At 40.6% G+C, this 19,406-nt stretch overlaps 1 protein-coding gene and 1 long non-coding RNA gene across 4 annotated transcripts in view; one reads left to right on the top strand and one right to left on the bottom strand.

Annotated features, from left to right (window-relative positions):
* The window catches only part of LOC120518327, a 133,149-nt gene that overhangs the window by 83,816 nt on the left and 29,927 nt on the right, over nucleotides 1-19,406 (top strand). For 2 of the 3 annotated variants that reach the window (XR_005631228.1, XR_005631230.1), the window contains exon 1: nucleotides 13,835-14,094. The exons of the other annotated variant lie outside the window; for it this stretch is intronic. This is a non-coding gene — a long non-coding RNA (uncharacterized LOC120518327). Of the gene's footprint in view, nucleotides 1-13,834; nucleotides 14,095-19,406 lie in introns of those variants that run through there. 3 annotated transcript variants of the gene reach the window in all.
* On the bottom strand, nucleotides 3,349-16,482 carry LOC120518326 (myeloid-associated differentiation marker homolog). Its single transcript, XM_039741067.1, has 2 exons — nucleotides 16,293-16,482; nucleotides 3,349-4,948 (listed from the first exon to the last, which is right to left on the bottom strand). The coding sequence occupies exon 2, from the start codon at nucleotides 4,684-4,686 to the stop codon at nucleotides 3,814-3,816; it is 873 nt and encodes a 290-aa protein (XP_039597001.1). The 5' UTR covers nucleotides 4,687-4,948; nucleotides 16,293-16,482; the 3' UTR covers nucleotides 3,349-3,813.

Genomic DNA, 19,406 nt, shown 5'->3' with positions numbered 1-19,406 from the left:
CCGATCAGCGTGAAAAGTAACACACGTGCACGCGCCTGCTGTCCCGCCCCAACTCCTCCCAGAATTACGCCTCTATGAATATGCAAATCAATATAAATAGTCCTTAAGCTCAGCGTTCTGTGAAAAGACAATGGGAAAAGCACGGGGGAAAATATAAGAATTTCAGCGAATACCAAGTGGCGGCAAAGGAAAAACATACTATTTGTTCAAATAAACCGTAGTATAATCAACAAAAGGAAGTTGATCGAGTGACATAGCGTGTTGGAGAAACTTGAAAGCTCACATTCACAAAGTCACACGGTGCCAGAAATAAAAAAGAAGTCACATATCAAAGTCGCCGTGAAAAGGCAAGTTGTAGCCCACCGTCTGAGTGTCATATGAAAGCTTATTAGGGTACAGAGAAAACGTGGTGGTGGCAGCATCATGCCAGTGCAAGGACACTGGTCAGAATTGAGGCAAAGATGAATACAGAAGGATACTTGAAGAAAACCTGCTCCAGTGTGCACTCGGGGTGCAGACTGGGGTGACGGCTCACCTTTCAGAATGACGATGAACTGAAGCACACAGACAACGCTGGAGTAGCTTTGAGACAAGTCTCTGAGTGACCCCGAGTGTCTCAGCCAATTCCCAAACCCAATCCCCACAGAACATCTGTGGATAGACCTGAAGATGGCACTTCACAGACACTTCCCATTCAATCTAATGGAACTAAACAGGATGTGCCAGGAGAAGAGTTTAATAAACTGCCCAAATCCAGGTTGGCAAAGCTTGTAGAGACTTATTAAGAAGTCCCAAAACTGGAATTGCTGCCAAAGGGGCTTCTACAGAGTGCTGAATTAAGCATCTGAATACTTACAGGAATGAGAAATTTCACTTTTGATTTTAATACATCTGCACACCTCTCTAAAAACATGTCTTCACTTTGTTCATGATGGGCTATTGAGTGTAGATTGATGAGCAAATGTATCCATTTAAAGTGAAGCTTACAACACGTCAAAGTATGAAGAAAGTGAGGGGGTCTAAAAACTTTCTGAATCAAATGTATATATAAAACACATTAAAATACTTTTCCTTTTATGGCCCTGCCAAGGATAAGAAAGTGGATGGACGGATAGATGAATCTTTTCAATTACATTGCCTAGTTTCTTAACCTCCGTAATAGTGGGAGTACTTGCTATATGAGAGTTTAGTTACAGTTAGACAAAGGTGTCGAGTTTATTATGCAACCTCCTATTTACAATTCAATTAAACACATCAGAGAGGAAAATACCAGTCATGACACATCTCCTCATTTCAAAAGGTCACTTAAACTACGACCCACAAAAGAGGAACTGACCCTGTTGCTTGACATACTTTATCAAGAGCAGACGTCAGTGTTGCCTTAATCTTACAGAGCTCAGATCTCTTGCTTCATTTCTAAATTGTACCTGAACTATCAAAGGTTCGCATCTTTGTTCTTTAGCACTTGAGAGCAACTAGTCCATTTCTGAACCGAAGCGGTTCTTAAGCAGGACTTTTGCTTGTGGTTTGGTTTCTTGACATCTGTCTACCCATCAATTCCAGCAATCATCGGGCATAACCCCTGGACAGGGCACCAATCCATCACAAGGCAAAAAACACACAAGACACACACCAGGGCCAACTTAGCAATGCCAGTTCACCAAAACTGCATGCCTTTGGACTGAGGGAGAAAACCCAGTGGACAAGAGGAGAACATGCAAACTCCACACAGGGAGTACATGTGACACAAAATGCCGCCCCCTTGCATAAGGCTGCTGCGCTATCACTGCACAACTGTGCCACCGGGTTTCTTGACATGTCACTCTAATCCTTCCTACTACTCATTCTTGTTTATTTATGCACATTTCAGTTCTTTGAATTGTGCTCTTGCTTTTTGTGCAAAATACAATTATCAAATAATGTCTGAAACAGCCAGACATAAACAGAGGAGCTGCACTCACCATCTTCTGGACTGAGATTCCCTGCCCAGTTGTGTGGCTACACCTGGACTTGGTGAAATGTCCTACCTATGCTTTGGTCTGGTCCAGACCACGATTGATCTTTAGTAATCACAGTAAAAACCCATTCAACTGATCTAGTCAGCTGCATTAAGAGTGATTCTATAAATGGTCCTTAACTTGACGCTGCACAATCACATACTGTACTACTACTACATATTATACGTACTATGATGCTTGATAAAGTGTATTCAGCTAGTCCTCCATGGAGAGAATCACAATGTCATTTGGCAGGTACCTTGCACATCCTTCACTCCTATAATAATAATTCTTTACATTTATATAGCGCTTTTCTCACTTATTAAAAAGGAGAAAAGTACCTGGATGAAGCGTCAGCAGCCATTTTTGTGCCAGTAGTCTCACCACACATTAACTGTTAGGTGCTAAAGGGGTGAGAGAGACAAGGGATGATTAATACCACATCCATGAATTGAAACCTTGTGCATAAAACTGAAACTGGAAATACTTCAGTAACCTTTAAACATATCAAAATATCTGTGACTTACTAATGGTTGAGTCTGCATAGCATGTAAAAGCCACAAAATAATAGCTCATACCATCACAGTTAACTCGACCTCCCTGCTTGAAGTGAGCTGGAAGCACCGCCTGGGGCAAGCCACTATAAAGGGAGCTGGGAAATCCAAATGTATCCCAGCCTGCTTTACTCTCTCACTCTCTTTGCAAGAAGGGGCTGGAAGTGTGTCAGGAAAGAGACTCCACAATGAACCAAGGATGTCTCAGAAGAAATCCCAACCCAAGACGTTCAAAGATATCTCAAGAGAACTGACCTTTCTGGCCATATGTGGCCCCCACTGAGGAATAAAGGAGGGATGAAAAGAAGAAGGGCAGTGTGCCCATGACTGTGAAATAGTTAAGAGAATCCCAATCTGCCAATCGGGGATGGGTGCGTGCTACAATACAGGTGTGATTTGGGCTCGACACCTATGCTCTTATGGGTATTATTTAATGTTGCTTTTCCACTTGTACCAAGAATGATAAGAAATCAGGAAAAGGTGGGTAAGGTGTGGTTCCAATAAACAAAAACTACAAAGACAATGATATCTGTACATTGACTACCTCCAAAATTGTGCATTTACCAAAATAAAAGCCAAAGAATAAATTGTTTTAGGCTGCAGGACAAAAGCCAGAGTAACTCAGAAAAAAAAAAAAAAGACAAACACAAGCGGAAAAATGCATCCTCCACACGGACAGTGGCTGGGATTTGATCTGCGTCTCCTGGTGTAGTAGGGCAGCCGCACTAGTCAGCGTTTGACAGTGTGTGCCACCCACCTGAATCCCATTATGATAAATGAATACATCTGAGGCAGGCTGAGCAGATAAAAACACATTTAATTCTAAATTCAGTAAAAATAATAACAACAGTGAACAGTAAAATAATGAACAGCTTCTTTTGCCAGTTCTGAATGATGAAGATGCGTAGAAGGCATTGCTCGGCCATATTCAAGTGTTTCACTTTTTTTTTTTTTTTGGAAAGCTCTGAAGCTCTGCAAATGAGCACAGTTTGACAACACCCATAGGAAGCTGTGGAAAAAGATTAAAAGCAGTCTCAGAAAGATGGCTGAAAGTCAATTGGCAATCTTTAAATGGCTGCTATTGGCCATTTGTAATATACTAACAGTTTCATTTACTGGAAATACTGTAAAAAAAAAGCACAGTGAAAACATTAGGGTCGTGAATCTGCTGTCAGGATTCCGGCCAGGACAGGATAGCTGCTTAGGAGGCAGGTGAGGGGTGAAGACTTCAAACAAGGAAGGGATGATCACAGTTCTTATATTTAGACTTTAATGAAGATAAGTCTTGCAGAGTAGAAAAGATCGGCTAAGTACAGCAAGAAATTGAGTGCAGTGAGGACAGCAATGGCTACTAACTTGTCTCTAGGACAAAGTCCTTTTGGTTGCGAGCAAGGCGAGTTGTAGGGAGCATACTTCTTGTCAAAGTTGTAGATGGGCCAGATAACAGTAGCTGTGGCATACATCAGTACAGCCAGCAAGGCATATCCACTCAGAAAACGATTGAAGGGGATGGGCAGGAAGTTGGTGCACTCTCCCACACAGAGAACAATCACTATAGCTGACAGGATGAAGCATATGCAGTAAACTGCCAGGCACCATTTCAAACCTTCATGTCTGTCATAAGAGACAGGGTTACTGATGAAGACAAATATGACACAGGCTATGAAGGTCTCGCAGACTTTCAGCAGCCCTGGGGCGGTAGCCATATAACCAGTTACCTCTCCGGGCCTTGCACGGCTCATTGATACCTCACACACATAGGCTATCACTGCCAGACAAGAAAAAACTTCGGCAGCAATGCGGTAGTCACGCACCTCATCACTCATGTATTGGTTACTGTTTAGATAGTACAAAGGGTAAATAATCGAAGCAGACAGGCAGAAGAGTGTTGCAAACATTGCAAAGGTGATGGGGAAGTTTCGCCATGAAACAGGGGCCCGTGCTTGAAGGCCAAAGAGCTCCAAGAGAAGAATTAGGAGGGTTCCAGAAAAACTAAAACACCAACAGAACATACACCAGCTCCCAGTGCCACCTGAATAGCCCCCCTTGTGCACAACCAGGCTAAATGCCACACAGGTCAGCACCAAGGCAATCAGCCGCACGATCATGAGGGGGGAAGTGTTCACCACAGGCATCTTGGTTAATGTCGAGAGTGTAGGGTATACCTAACCGGAGGGACACTTGCTCTTCCTCTCTCTCTCTTCTATGATGAAGGCGATCTGATGTTAATGAGTCTTTCTGCACTTTCGTGTTTTGTCAAAACCTGCTATTTGATCTTCTTACAGTCAGCAGCAGTAATGTGACCTCCGGATGCTTTTTGAGATCAGTCTGAAGAGACTAACTGATGAAACAGGTCTCTCACCATCAGAGTGGGGTTTCTTCTAATCCAAGAAGACGCTGAGGAAGAGAAAAAAAAATAAACTGAGATGAAGGTGCAGTTAATAACTCTTAAATGGCATCTGGCAGCACCAAACACAAGAGAGTATTTGGGCGGGGGGGTAAGAAAAACAAAAAGGCAGTCAATACGTGAATTGTGTAAAATGAGAGGTCCATGCTGACTTGTCAAATCTGTAAACCAATCAGGCTCCCAAGTGTATGATTTTCCACTTTGTTACAAATATTTCACATTACGAGACAGTAGGATCCCTAGTCTGCTAAACCAAACTGCCAAAAAGATCCGAGTCCAGTTGAGACTTGGAAAGGAGACAGCCAAATATGACTCACTGATTCCAGCAATTAGCTTTCCACTACACCCCCTCCCATCCCCAGATGCAGTCTATAGGCCTTTCATCGAACAACTTGGAATATGCCACACATCTTTACTTCTTCTCGCATGTCTGCTTCTGTCTACCCCTGTGATCTCCAGATGCCCAAGTTTCTTTGTGCTCATTGTGCACTTCTTTTGGGACTCTCTTATTTTCCCCTTCTAATCTCTTTGTGCACTTGTGGCTGCTTCTTTCATTCATTACCTCCGGAGTCACAAGCAAGTCCTTTCTACACCCCTAGAGTCTCTTTTCACTATTGAGCTGGATTCTTTTGTTTAAGAACATATTGGATAAAAGCAGTTCCTGGATGCTTTAATTTTACATTATGACCCTGGTAATAAATAGTGAAGTGCAACTGTCAGTCACCAATGGTTGAATAAAGTATCAGTAGGTATTTGATGTGTGCAACAGATCAAAATGCACGGTGTATCTATTCATTTTTCTAAACTGGTCTAAGTATCTTGGGGTGCTGTAAAATATCTTGGGATCATTAGGGGAGCAAAGCAATAATCAACCCTGCCTGGAGAGTCAACAATGCACAATCCACTCACATTTTATCAGCTGGGCCAAAGCAGAGTAGTAAATCAGCACAACACGCATGATTTTGTAACATGGAGAAGAGACCAATATCACCACAGGGAAAAGAAAAATCAGTCCAGAAATGCATTAAAGCTACAATGCAAGAGAAGGGGAAAATGTCAACTTTCTCAGCATTTCTTTAATCTCTTGAGAGATACGCTTCAGTCATGATAATCCATGTGATCAAAAAACGACAAAAATAAGATCATAGATAAACTTTGAAATGATACCTGACTGGGAAGGATGACAATTTTTTGCACCATTGTACCCAAAAGGCACTCAAAACTTGGGCTAAAATTGAATGGCAACTTAGTTCTACAGTTAAAAAAGAATCTTTCTAATCTATCTGGATTCTTGCTCATACTACAAAACGGTTAAGTAAATCATTACTAACAGTCATACATCATTCATATCTTGCCAAACACTTGAAACTTGCAATTCAAATGTATATAATAAATACAAAGCACTATATGCAGGTAACAATTTCCAACTCAACATTCTTATGAAGGCTGCACTGACGTATCGTGTCACCTTTTCTTCATCAACCTTTATGTATTTTTTCACTGAAAACACTGGCATTTCCAGGACAACCCAGAGCCTCTCCCCAATCTCTCTGGCAGTGGATGTGCTACAGTATGTACTGTACATCTCTTGTGAGAACATGCAGGGGTTATCCTCTCTACAAGTATAAACCATCCTGTGAATTCAGAGAAGGAGTTGTTCTATTCCAGGGCATCCTAATTGTGTTGAGTTATTAAAAGCCTATCATGAAGAGCAAACAAAGTGCAGGGGCTTCGTTTTCACACACTTAACAATTTCATTATTTGTATCACCACACAAAGTCTGTGCCTATAGATGAGGATGGCAAAGAAGATTGACTAGTAAACTGAAAATGTTGTCAGAGAACACACGTCTCTGGGCTCTACCAACATAGCCCTGTATAATGACTGCAACATGCAGGAAACAAGAACCTTAAAAATAAATGCAATATCACAAACTCTGAGTTCTAAAAAGATTTAGAGGTTTAGGTTGAAGAAATATTTTCTTCCTTTTGGAACTGAGCCACATTAATTGTAAAACAGGCATATCAGATGCAGGGTTATATCTTTAATAAATAAATAGGAACATTTTGCTCAATGTACACAATGCAATGTAGTCCCTTAATTGGAGTCATGTACACAGTACCCCTTAAAACAACATGGAAACTTCAAGGACCAACAAGGCTGCCAATCTCATATACAGGGTGAGTGAATTATGTCAACATTTGAATGGCAGAAACAATTTATTCACAAAACAAACTTCATAGCCCTGTGGTGGGCTGGCGCCCTGCCCAGGGTTTGTTTCCTGCCTTGCGCCCTGTGTCGGCTGGGATTGGCTCCAGCAGACCCCCGTGACCTTGTAGTTAGGATATAGCGGGTTGGATAATGGATGGATGGATGGATGGATGGATTTACAGGACGGTCTCAAATTGTTCGCCATCATGTTCAACACATGCGGCACATAAATTGTCTATAAGTATATACATAGCAGTACCATTACGGTTAACATAATTTCGAGTCACCCTGTATTACTGACCACGAAGTTAAGATGTTAACTCAATGCACCAACGAGGCCTGCTACTCTTGTTTTTTAAAGTAATGCCACTTCCTAGCAGTAGGAATTGCAATGAATTCATCAACCTTTTTCCAGGTGTTTTTTTATTGCAAGGAAGAAATCTAAATGAACCATTATTTGTACGTGCACTACTGTATATTAAACAAAAGTGACAGATATTACTGTATATTTGAACATTTGCTCAAGATCTGAAGGACCTGCACTGCTAATTGATTCTTTTTTTTGTTGCTCTTTTACTCTTTGCAGGTTGCCCGTTTCTACCAACTCGTTTGATATTTGTTCACATGCTGTGCTTCATTATATTGCTGATGCTTACTGAATGAGAGACTGCATTTTGCTTGTGGTTCAGTAAATTTACTTCATTTTGTGTAAAAGGAGAATTGCAGTAAACAAAGCAGACACAATTAGTTAAACTAGGTGATAGAAATTGGTACGAAGAGAAACAAAGTTTATTGTACTGGCTTGTCATCAGCATGAGCACCGACGATAACTTTGCCATACAGTGCATGGACAGCCACCTACAAAGGAACATTACCAAGGCAAAGAAACTGTTAAGACGATTTCCGGCAGGTCAGACAGCTCCCTGTGATCAGTTGCTACAATAGAAGTGGAGGTTACAAATTCTAGGTGCTACAGATACTGTACATTTGTACTGTATGTGCCTTTTTATATTGTATTAATGTTAGTAACATTCTTACTTTTTTGCATGCAGTGCATCTGTAAAGAATGAAATTCTTATGACTCAAACTGTTTCATAAAAGATGCAGGTAAAAATGTGTACAATGAGAGACTATTTATTAGGAAACTACCACATTATTAAATCATATAGAACACAATTTTAAATGAAAGCACAACAAGCTTAAGTAACAGTTAAAGTTTTATAGGTAAATGAAAAGTATCAGTTTAAAAAAAATAGTGAAAGAAAAAATGCAGGCAGTTGACAATAGATACAGTTTACAAAATCTGAATTAATATAGCAGCATGAACAAGTATTGCACAGATAGGGTACATGGCTACACTAAACTACGTTTCTCTTTTTTCCCCATTTAGAAAATTCCAGTAAAAATGTGAGACAGGCAACCTTAATTATTTTTAAATTACACCTTGTTGTTTTTTTTTGTGTGTGTGTCAAATCAGAGCTAAGACACAGGCTGCATGCGAAACTGCATGTTGGAGATAGACAAATGAGCATTGTTGACACTGTAATCACGATTTCAAATGGTGATATTAATGTTGTTATAATAACAAGTGAGGCAGACAGCTGGGATTCTTTCCCAGCCAGGATGCCTGGAGGATGGAAGAACTGGGTGAGAAACAGTACCTCCCTGGGATATTTGCATCAGGGCCACGGAAACAGAGCTTGGAAGCTCTACCCTGCTGGGACCCATGGCCACCACCAGGGGGCGCCCGGACTACTGTGAGGCCCTGGACCTGGTGTGGCGGAAGTGCTGCCGGATAATCATCAGTAAGCACCTGGTGTGCTGAAAGTGGCACTATAAAAGGGGCCGTCCCACTCTATTCTGGCAGCCGGTGTCGGGAGCTGGAGGACAGAGCTTACAAGGTGAGGAGTGGAGGTGGCAGGAGAATAGAGGAAAACAAGAGGGAGAAAAGGAAAAAGGACTGTGAGCAGTTGTAGTGATTTGTGTGGTGCTGTAAAGCCTTAAAGAAGAAATTAAAAGTGTGTGCTTTTAGGACTTGCGAGTCGGCATCTGTCTGTGCGAAGGCCTTTTCACACAAGGAAAAACAGAAATATGGCACCTATTTGTAACGGTCTTTAATAAGAAAGGATTTCAAATATTGCTTGCTACAATAGGTGCTTAATTGTTCTAGCATAAAATAGCAGCAAGTCAGAATTCGGATTTAGAAAATGTGTACATTTAAATCAATTTTACTACAGCTCTGTACTTGTTAAGTGTCACAGGATACAGTGCTCACTACAGAATTCCCTTATATAAAGTAAAGAATTTTGTTTGTTCATCTGTGACTAGTTACAACCAATGTTTTCCTGTTAAATGTGTTTTGATAGAAAATGAGATTTTATTCCATGAGTGATGCTCTTTTGGATCATTATGTACATGAAAATGGGAAGTCTTCTCTTAAGTTGTCTTACTATGGGTAGGTCTTTATCAATACCATCCATCCATCCATTTTCTAACCCGCTGAATCCGAACACAGGGTCACGGGGGTCGCCAATCCCAGCCAACACAGGGCACAAGGCAGGAACCAATCCTGGGCAGGGTGCCAACCCACCGCAGGACACACACAAACACACCCACGGGCCAATTTAGAATCGCCAATCCACCTAACCTGCATGTCTTTGGATTGTGGGAGGAAACCGGAGTACTCGGAGGAAACCCACGCAGACACGGGGAGAACATGCAAACTCCACGCAGGGAGGACCCGGGAAGCGAACCTGGGTCTCTTAACTGCGAGGCAGCAGCGCCACCATGCTGCCCTCTTTATCAATACCGCCTTAAATAAAGATAGTATACGGAGTTACCACACTGATCAAGAGTAGCACTGCCCCTCTGATTTTCACCATGACAATTTATGCTATAGTGAACACTGATAAATTTTAATCCAACTGAACTGTATGGAGTAGACTCCGATCAGCACTGGATATTGCATACAATTCTAGTTTCGCTACACCCATTATGCCTTTAAACTTCTTTCTCCGTCCCCCTTCTCACTCTCCAGCCAGTCTTGTATCACTGTAGTTATGCCTCACTCTTTCACATACAACCACTTTCCTCGGCTCCCTCCCACAGTTCACACACTGTTTACACAGTTTCTTCTACACCCCCCGCTTTTTTATGCTGCTACGCCCCTCTATTGACATGCAGCCAGATCCCATTTCCTGATAGGTTCCAGATGCCAGCCAACCTTGAATCCAACATAGTGTTGTTGCAGGCACATGAATGACAATTTAGTGACCTGCAGACAAATGCAGTTTGTAAGCCTCATCACACTAGCACAGATATTTCACACAATGGCTCCCTGACTCTTATATGAACAGCATAAATATGCAGTTGAACCACTGTTTGGTCAATCAGGTCAGGAACCACAGAGGATAGTATTTTTACCATTACTCTGAACTTCATCCAGCTGCCTTGTAACCACAAAACAATTGTGTCACACTGCAGCTTCCTCATGTCAGCTTTTTATTCAGCAAAAGTTACAGAAAAGGTGACCACAGGATAGCACAAGTTCCCATGACAACTTGAAAATATTTGCTTTACACAGTAGTTCCACGATTATTCTGTAGGAGAAGTAAATATTCATTTTCTGGCCCAGAACTTCAAATGTACCTTTCTAATGCTGTGCTTACTGCCCACTTCAACACATTCAGACGCATACAGCACACCACTGGATCAGCCTCTCTGGGCCTTCATTTTGTGATTCACTTCTCCACCATTCCAACTGCCAGAATGATTTCACTGTGCATATGCTTTTGCCCATAAATGGTTGTTCAAAGATCTTCGTACAGTGATTAATGATCTTTTCCATGAAATATAAACAACAGTTCCTTCCCCGCCCCCCTTTATCCCCATATTACTTCTCTCCTAAATTTGGTCTGAATGTCTGGTCAGCAGCTGGTCAGCTGAACCTCTTCCAGCCCCACCTGTTTTTGGGTATGACATCAGAAGGATGTATGAAACTACAGTATATACACTTAAACTAACTATCCAAAGTTCACCCACTACTTGAACTAAAAATTTGATTGAACATTCTAGTGACTTCTCTTTCTCCTCTAAATTTAACCTATACATTTTCTCTGTATTTCTGAATGTAGAAATCTGGCACCAAATTACATGGAAGCAGCACCCTCCCAAAAAGAGCAGTTAATGTAAACTGATCTCAGGCAGGCAATTTTGATCTGGCTTCTGAAGAAAAGTAAAAAAGTAACATAACATTCTCAAATTGCCTATTCCAGTTCTGGGTAGCAAAAGGAAAGCGGGAACCTGCCCTAGACAGAGAACCAGTGCATCAAAGGGCTTATTCGCACACACATGGTAAATTATAAATTAAAAATACATATTTTTGAGGATGTGGTTGTCATGTAGACAGAGGGTGCTGGATTTGGAACTTAGATGATGGATTTATGAAGCAGCAGTGATAACCACTGTTCCTTCAAGATAATCACAAAGAAAGATTCAGTTTCATAGAACACCACCACCTGGATCATTTCCAAACTAGTAACAAGTCCATGAGTGCTCAAACTGCATAAATATTTAAGCTTTATAAAAATTACTTTGGAATGGCCTTGGAAATCACATTAGGGGCATATATATAAATTTGCAAAGAACATAAAAAAATAAAATACATTGACAGCAACTTGAGTTGATGTTTAAAGATGATAGACCACTGTACTATTTAATGTTATTTATGTCAATAAATTTTCTTTTCATTCCACATGGTGCCAGAGCACTGGGACAACAGAAGTTTCCTTGCCTCACATCTGGCCAATATCAAATTTAGTACTGTTTAAAGCAGCAGGGCTGCTCATAATCATGTGATTTTCATTAGAAATTATAATATGTGGAAAACTTCCAAGTTATGCAGATTAAGACAGTCATGGCCTCTCCCATGTAAGCAAGCAAAACGGGGAATGACAAATGACATAACAGATGGCCAAGGTGAGTCGTCTCAGAAGCATCTGTAGTTCATCTATAATGAAGAGGCAGAGTCTGAAAGACAACCATGCTAGGATTCACTTTTTTGGCCTTCATCGATTTGGTAACAACAATAACTGCTTTAAAATAAAATCTTGGGAAAGCAACTCCAACTCTAAAGAGTCAAAACGGATTTATTGATCTCCTGCAAGACAAAAACCATCATGACTCCTTATCTTTATAAAGTTGAAAGCATAATATACTCTTTGAGGTAAAAAAGTAAGAGTTTTGAGACCAAACTGGCATCAACAGTTAGTCTTTTCTGTTTGGACCTACTGGGAGGTAAGACTGTGAATGTGTCTGTTAGAATAGAGTTACAAGGTGTCATACTTGCAGTGTTGTGTAGCCTTGGTCAAATAATCTACTATGTAAAAGAAAATGTTGAATACCTCTTATGCTGGAGGGAGAGTCATGTAGCATTGCAAACTAGTGTGCTGGTATAGACTTTTGTGACTGGTCTGTGGTGAAGAACAGATCTTTCCTGTGTTGGTTGCACAGATAAAAAGCACATTCTATTCTTACCTAGTAATCTTCCAGCAGTGGTTTAGAAAGACCTTCACGTGTCTTATTACCTAATGTGGGTTAATATTAATTTTCCAAGCCACAAAGGTTTTATTTAAGTTTTGTACAAGAGTCACTTCTCAAAGCCATTTTAATAACACAATAGACATGAAGTTCTCTACCTATCAACTTTTCAATTCCATGACTGCAGGGAACCTATCTCTATCCTAGCAGCATAAAGCACAAGTCACAAACATGACAGAAACAAATACGAGGGGGTACCCGAAAATAACTGGAATCTGTACCTAGCGAGAAATCTACACTTAGTTGAAAATTTCGCTGCTAGGTGTAGCATACTTACAGTATTCTGTGGCAGTCTGCTAAGTGACGTTTCTCTGATTTTCTTGGTGCGTATTATGCGATTTTTGTGATTGGTGATCATAAAAAACAGCGAGTCTGCATTAAATTTAGTTTCCCTTAGGGAAAACAGCTGCTAAAACTGTAGTGATACTTGAAACTGCTTTTAAAGAGGATGCTTTAAGTAAAACACAGGTCTACAAGTGGTTTTCGCATTTTAAACAAGAGGAAATGTCACTTGAAGACTAACCAAGATCTGGCTGTTGAAATGTTGAAAAAGTTCACAATTGAATTTACGAAAATTGCCGTTGGATTATTAAAGAGATTTCTAAATCCACTTGTGTGTCTTGGGAGTTCTTGCCACCCTCCCTACTCGCCTGATCTTGGTCCGTGTGACTTTTTCTTGTTCCAGCATATGAAAAAAAGAGTGCAAAGGAAAGCTTGTACCATGGAGGAAGTCCAAGAAAAAAAAATTGCAGCAGACACTGGACAATGTTCCTCTTCATCGATTCCAAAAATGTTTCCACCAGTGGGAAAACCATTGGGGCAAGTGCATTTATTCACATGGAGACTACTTTGAAGGAGACGAAAGTGTCAGTAAGTAAAAATTATTAAAACTATTTTTTTTCCCAATTCCGGTTATTTTTGGGTACCCCCTCATGCTAAATGGGTTGCCATTCTATCTTAGGGAACACGGAGGTATGGATTTGTCTTTCACCAATAATGGGCCAAATCAGCTCAACATGTACATCTTTAGGAGGTGTGGGGAAAAAATGAAAGGGCATCACGGCGGTGGTGCTACTGTCTAGCAAAAAAGTACACTGGGGTTCAAGTCTCAAGTACTACCTGTGGGGGATATGCATGTTCTTCCTGTATCTGCATGGGCTTCCTCTCATATTTCAAGACCATACAGAGTAGGAGGACTGACAAAGCTAAACTGGCCTCTGATGGATATGTGTGTTCACACTGCAATGGACTGGTGCCCCATCATGCAGGGACTGTTTCTGCCTTGTGCCTGGTGCTTGCTGCGATAATCAGCTTTCCCCAGCTCTAGGTAAGTGGATTTAGAAAATGGATGGATTGAGCAAACTAGAATGCCTAGAGAAAAAAATGTAATCTACATGGAGGCTGAGTAAGTTTTATGCTGTTCCTTCAACTCCGGGTAAGTAGCTGAAATGTGCTATATCACTTTAAAAATATCCAAATGAAATTTTGGGATGGCTTAACTATAAACTTCCCAAACATGTTTGATGGAAAAAAAAAAAAACACAGGTCACCACTTTTTTACTTTCTCATATATTAAGTATAGGGAAAGTATTGGATTCGCCCAAAAATTCAATTTGTAGATTTTGATGACTCTCGACATTTGTGACCTCCCTGAATCCAAAAATACCATTTTTGGAATTCTGTCTGTGTGTCTGTCTGCGTGTGTGAATGTTACTTGAGTCAAAGTTTGCATACAAGTATTAGACACAAAACGCAGATTTCAATCAACTTTTGAGCCATTTCTGCTAACTGGAAGTGGAACTTTTTTATTCATGCAGCTGCAGAGTCCCATTGATTCAACTTTACTTTTGTAATAATTGTTCAGGATGTTATTAATTTGATTTGATTTGTGGTTGCTATTTCTTTAATGTACATAGTATTAAAATATAATCAATGTCTTGCGGTTTAGTCCTTAATTATCCATCTGCATATCGGAGTATACGAGAAGGTCTAGGGGAAACCACTCCCGATTTTTAACATTATTTATACGTTACACAAAATGTACATTCTTTACAAAAAATTGGACTTGAAGCTGAAGTAAAAAGTATTTGTAAGCAACACAAGAATAATTAAGGAATGTTACATCTTCAACATTTCCAGTACCACAAATGTGTGGCTGTCACAGATCCAATGAGTGACTATTATGGAATGTGCATGGGGAAACCCTGATATGTTGTTTGTGCACTGTCGCTGGCTAGTGCTAAAGCTGGTTATATTTTATTCAGCTGTTCATTATTGCCCATCATATTCTAGCATCACTTTGGGCAGGAAAGTTGGAAAATACTTAAACCCGTAAACCAACCTTATCCCTTCTCCAGGCACTACACATTAAGTAATTTGGTAAAGGTGTTAGTAGTGGGATATAAGAAGTACCGTCAGGCAGATAATTTTGGAATAATGTATCTGGATCAGTTATTAACTCGGGCAGTTAAGCCAGTTGGGGAAATACTTCTTTATTTTATCAGAATTGTATACTAATATGATGATGGTTTTGAAAGCATGGAGGAGTTGCTTATGAGACAGACTTGTGTTAAATACGAAGCAAACAATTTTTTTTTTTTTACCATTTCTGCACTAGTACCATTGCCATGTGTGTGGAGTAGTGGTTTAAGCTTTCAACTTCAAACTCTGAGGCTGCAAATTCATGTTCTGCTACTGATCCTGTGTGCCCATGAGCAAGTCACTTCACCTGCTTGTGCTCCAATAAGAAAAACCAAAAGTTGTAAGTTGCCTTAGATAAAGGGGTCAGCCAAACAATTAGTAACAATTACATATTTCAGTACACGATTCGGTTTAAATTGCTATCACTTAAACAGTCTGCAGCATTTTCACTAAATGATCTGCTCTATGTTTTTTTTTTCCTTAGTGTAATTCGCGCAGGCAAACCTTCTGCCCTTTTCACTGCCGGCTCGGTTAAACCTGCGCGTTATCCCGAAATCTACGAGCATTTTTCTCCTGGGTCATTCGCCAAATGTGAACGCTTTTACACTGAGCACTCTATATATACCAAGTATGTCGATTGATGTGTTGGCATTTGTACCCGCAGCAGATTCCTGCCTCGATTCCGATGCTACCTCCATAAACTCCTGAATTAACGGTTTCATGTGGAATGGATGGATTGGGCACTGTCCGTCCACGCCACGCCCAAGAAAATGATCTCGCAAAAAGCCGCAACCCATGGCTTCTACTCATACAAGACCTGTTGCGTTTCTCATTTTTACATGGACGTGTCAATAATTAGAGCTTCTGGGCGCTCTCTAACCTTTCGTAACTTCGCAAGATGGGGTGCGGAAAGTTGCACCCCAATTACTAATAGCAGCAAGATATGTGGAGAAACGACAAAACTAAGAAAGAAAGAAAGAAAGAAAGAAAGAAAGAAAGAAAGAAAGAAAAGCTGTTTATCCATTTCCAGAAACAGTACTCATGTTTAGAGATCCATTCTGAAAAGAAATATATCCCGTAAGAAAAGGAAAAAGAAACACTTACCTTACTTGTTTCCGCAGTTTGTCTAATTTTAACAATGTTTCTATTTCCTGGTTGATAATCACTTGAAGGTGCGGCTCTCCGATTCTCACTTTTTGCTCCCCTGACCAGGCTAAACCACTGCTTTAACGACGGAGCCTCCAGCTTAGAAGCTTCTGCTGAGGTCTACGCCCATGCCTTTATTAAGAAGCCACCCTCGTCACCCCCTCACCTCACCCATCGCTGGAGCGCACGCACGCCTACGCATGCGCATAGACAACCGCGCCCTTGCGCACCCATTCAAAGGCGAGTTGTCATTAGGGGAAATGCGCGCGAACTAACATTGCTGTCACCGCGTGGTTTTCATCTTCGTCTGCACGTATGGAGAAGCGCTTGGCCGATGTAACAAGGGAAGCGGAGGTGTAGCAATTTATGGGATTTGAAGGATAAGGATGCTTGCGTACACATGCAAAACTGTTCAAAATAGTTGTCCGTATAGTTTAGTACAAAATTAGGACGGATAACTGAAAGCGGCTTTTGAGGGGTTCTCTTTATGTCCTCACGTCTGGGTGCAGATTTTGTAACGCAAGTTCCAACTGCAATCAGCCTCAATTTATTTCACATTGTTTTAGGAAAGAAAACTTGTTACAGACATAGAAAGCGTGCTGCCAACTTTTTTTTGTATGTGGTTATTTTTCATTATGAAAACTGTTAGTCACGTTGCATACTTTACTCCAGGGCGAACTGTAAACTGTATATTTTTTTTGATTAAGACGATATTTATTTCCATAACGGGATTCTTTCTTTTCATACTCCATCCTTAAACCACCCTTTGGTCCACACTTTTTGTATCAGTTTTAACAGTAATAATATAGCAGTAGAGTGTTGTACCGTGTTAACCATAGATTGATGCAGGAGAAAGTAGGGTGAAATGACACCTTTTATTGGCTAACTAAATAGATTACAAGTGCAAGCTTTCGAGGCAGCTAAGGCCCCTTCATCAGGCAAGGTGTAACAAAGAAACTCAATGTGAGGCTCGGCAGCAAGTGGCACATCTTCCTGCCTACAGAACAGGTGTGGCACCTGTGCACATATCTACACGACAGATCGGGTAGTTATACCACATTGCCAGCAGGAGCATAAAATAACGGATCTGTTCACATGCAAATCTGCTAATGTGGTCTACATAATCATATGCATAAGGTGTCCCAACACAGGACTGTATGTAGGGGAAACTGGTCAGACACTGCGCCAGCGAACAAACTCACATAGATTTCATATTAATCAGAATAGTATTGATCTTCCAGTGGCAGCACACTTTGACAGTAATGGCCACAGCATAAAGGATCTGAGGGTCACTGTGCTTATGGGTAATTTCAAGACCCAACAGGAGTGGAGAGAATGGGAATACAAACTTATGCTTAAATTCAACACTCTACAAAATGGTCTTAATAGAGACAAGAGTTTTATGAGCAGATATGTGGACTAACAGACTGATTGACCGGCTGACTACATCACTGGCCTATCTTACAGACAATGCACTTCCAAAAAAAACCTTACAGGACTTTCTCTAGTGATGGTTATCTTATCTCTACATTTTATTAGTTCATTGTTCTCTTCTTTCAGGGTTAATTCATCTCAGGTGTATTCATTTTGCTAACATTTGAACAAAAGGGTTGTTAAGATGAAAGAAAAACATCACTTTGCTGTCCCAACTTAAGCAAGAGTATTTTTTCAGTTTCTTTGTTACACCTTTGCCTGGTGAAGGGGCCTTAGCTGCATTTATAATCTATTTAGTTAGCCAATAAAAGGTGTCATTTCACTCTACTTTCTCCTGTAGTGATAATATGTCTGTAGTACTAGGCAGTGGCACAGCTAGCGGGTGGAGGGTGCGGTCTGCCCTGAAAATAGTAAAATTCTCTTATTTTTATCCAGAAATGCTTCAAAAATAATTTTCAGACTGACCTTCTGTGACGGCATCAGACACAATAACAACAATAAACCTAAACATTACACCGATAATAATTTCTAGGAGGGTGGCACGGTGGCGCAGTTGTAGCGCTGCTGCCTCGCAGTTAGGAGACCTGGGTTCGCTTCCCGGGTCCTCCCTGCGTGGAGTTTGCATGTTCTCCCTGTGTCTGCGTGGGTTTCCTCCCACAGTCCAAAGACATGCAGGTTAGGTGGATTGGCGATTCTAAATTGGCCCTAGTGTGTGCTGTTTGTGTGTGTCCTGCAGTAGGTTGGCACCCTGCCCGGGATTGGTTCCTGCCTTGTGCCTTGTGTTGGCTGGGATTGGCTCCAGCAGACCCCCGTGACCCTGTATTCGGATTCAGCGGGTTAGAAAATGGATGGATGGATGGATAATTTCTAGGAAGATAAACAACTAATTTACAATTTATAACTTTGTTTCGGTATTAATCCGAATGTGTTCTTGCTCTGCATAGAAAACATCCCCACTTATCACTTGTACACTACACTGGTTCTTGTTTTCGCAGCCTAATTATATTAAACTAATAATTAGAACACGGCTTATCAGTGCGTCTATAATATTCTTGTCTAGTTGATGCTTATAAATAATTATATGTGATAAATTATTGCTGTTTCTCTATATATGAATAAATCTATGAAAAATTGATCTTAATTTTTCTCTATACGTCATATTAATTTTCTGTTTAAATAGGTTAACATATTCAGATATGTTGGGGGGCAGCAAATTGAGGCATCGCCCCACCCTGAGTGGCACGAACTCGAGCTAAGCCCCTGGTACTAGGGTGCTGGGATCTTTGGATAAGATAGCAAGAGAGGAGAATTGACATTGTTCTCCTCTCTTGCTAAATGAATCTTAGCCTGAAGAGATCTATTAATCTGTTACATTTTAAGATGTCTCAGGTTTTTCCTTCGTCGTTATTTGTCCTAGGGTTATATAAACATAGGGAACTCCAGTTTTTGTATTACATTTTGCCTGAAAAAGGGGCCTGACTTGCCTCGAAAGCTTGCATATTGTAATCTTTTTAGTTAGCCAACAAAAAGGGTCATTTTGCTTGACTTCTCACTATAGTAATAATGATAATACATCTTATTTCAAGGTGCCTTTCTAAACACCCAATGATACCGTACAGATAATAAAATCATAAAACC

The sequence above is a fragment of the Polypterus senegalus genome, chromosome 18 (genome assembly GCF_016835505.1).
Source record: "Polypterus senegalus isolate Bchr_013 chromosome 18, ASM1683550v1, whole genome shotgun sequence".
Taxonomy (NCBI): domain Eukaryota; kingdom Metazoa; phylum Chordata; class Cladistia; order Polypteriformes; family Polypteridae; genus Polypterus; species Polypterus senegalus.
This window is presented reverse-complemented; position numbering and strand designations above follow the sequence as displayed.

Coding starts and splice junctions, on each gene's coding strand:
- LOC120518326 (XM_039741067.1), bottom strand. CDS start 4,686: ATGCCTGTGGTGAACACTTCCCCCCTCATGATCGTGCGGCTGATTGCC.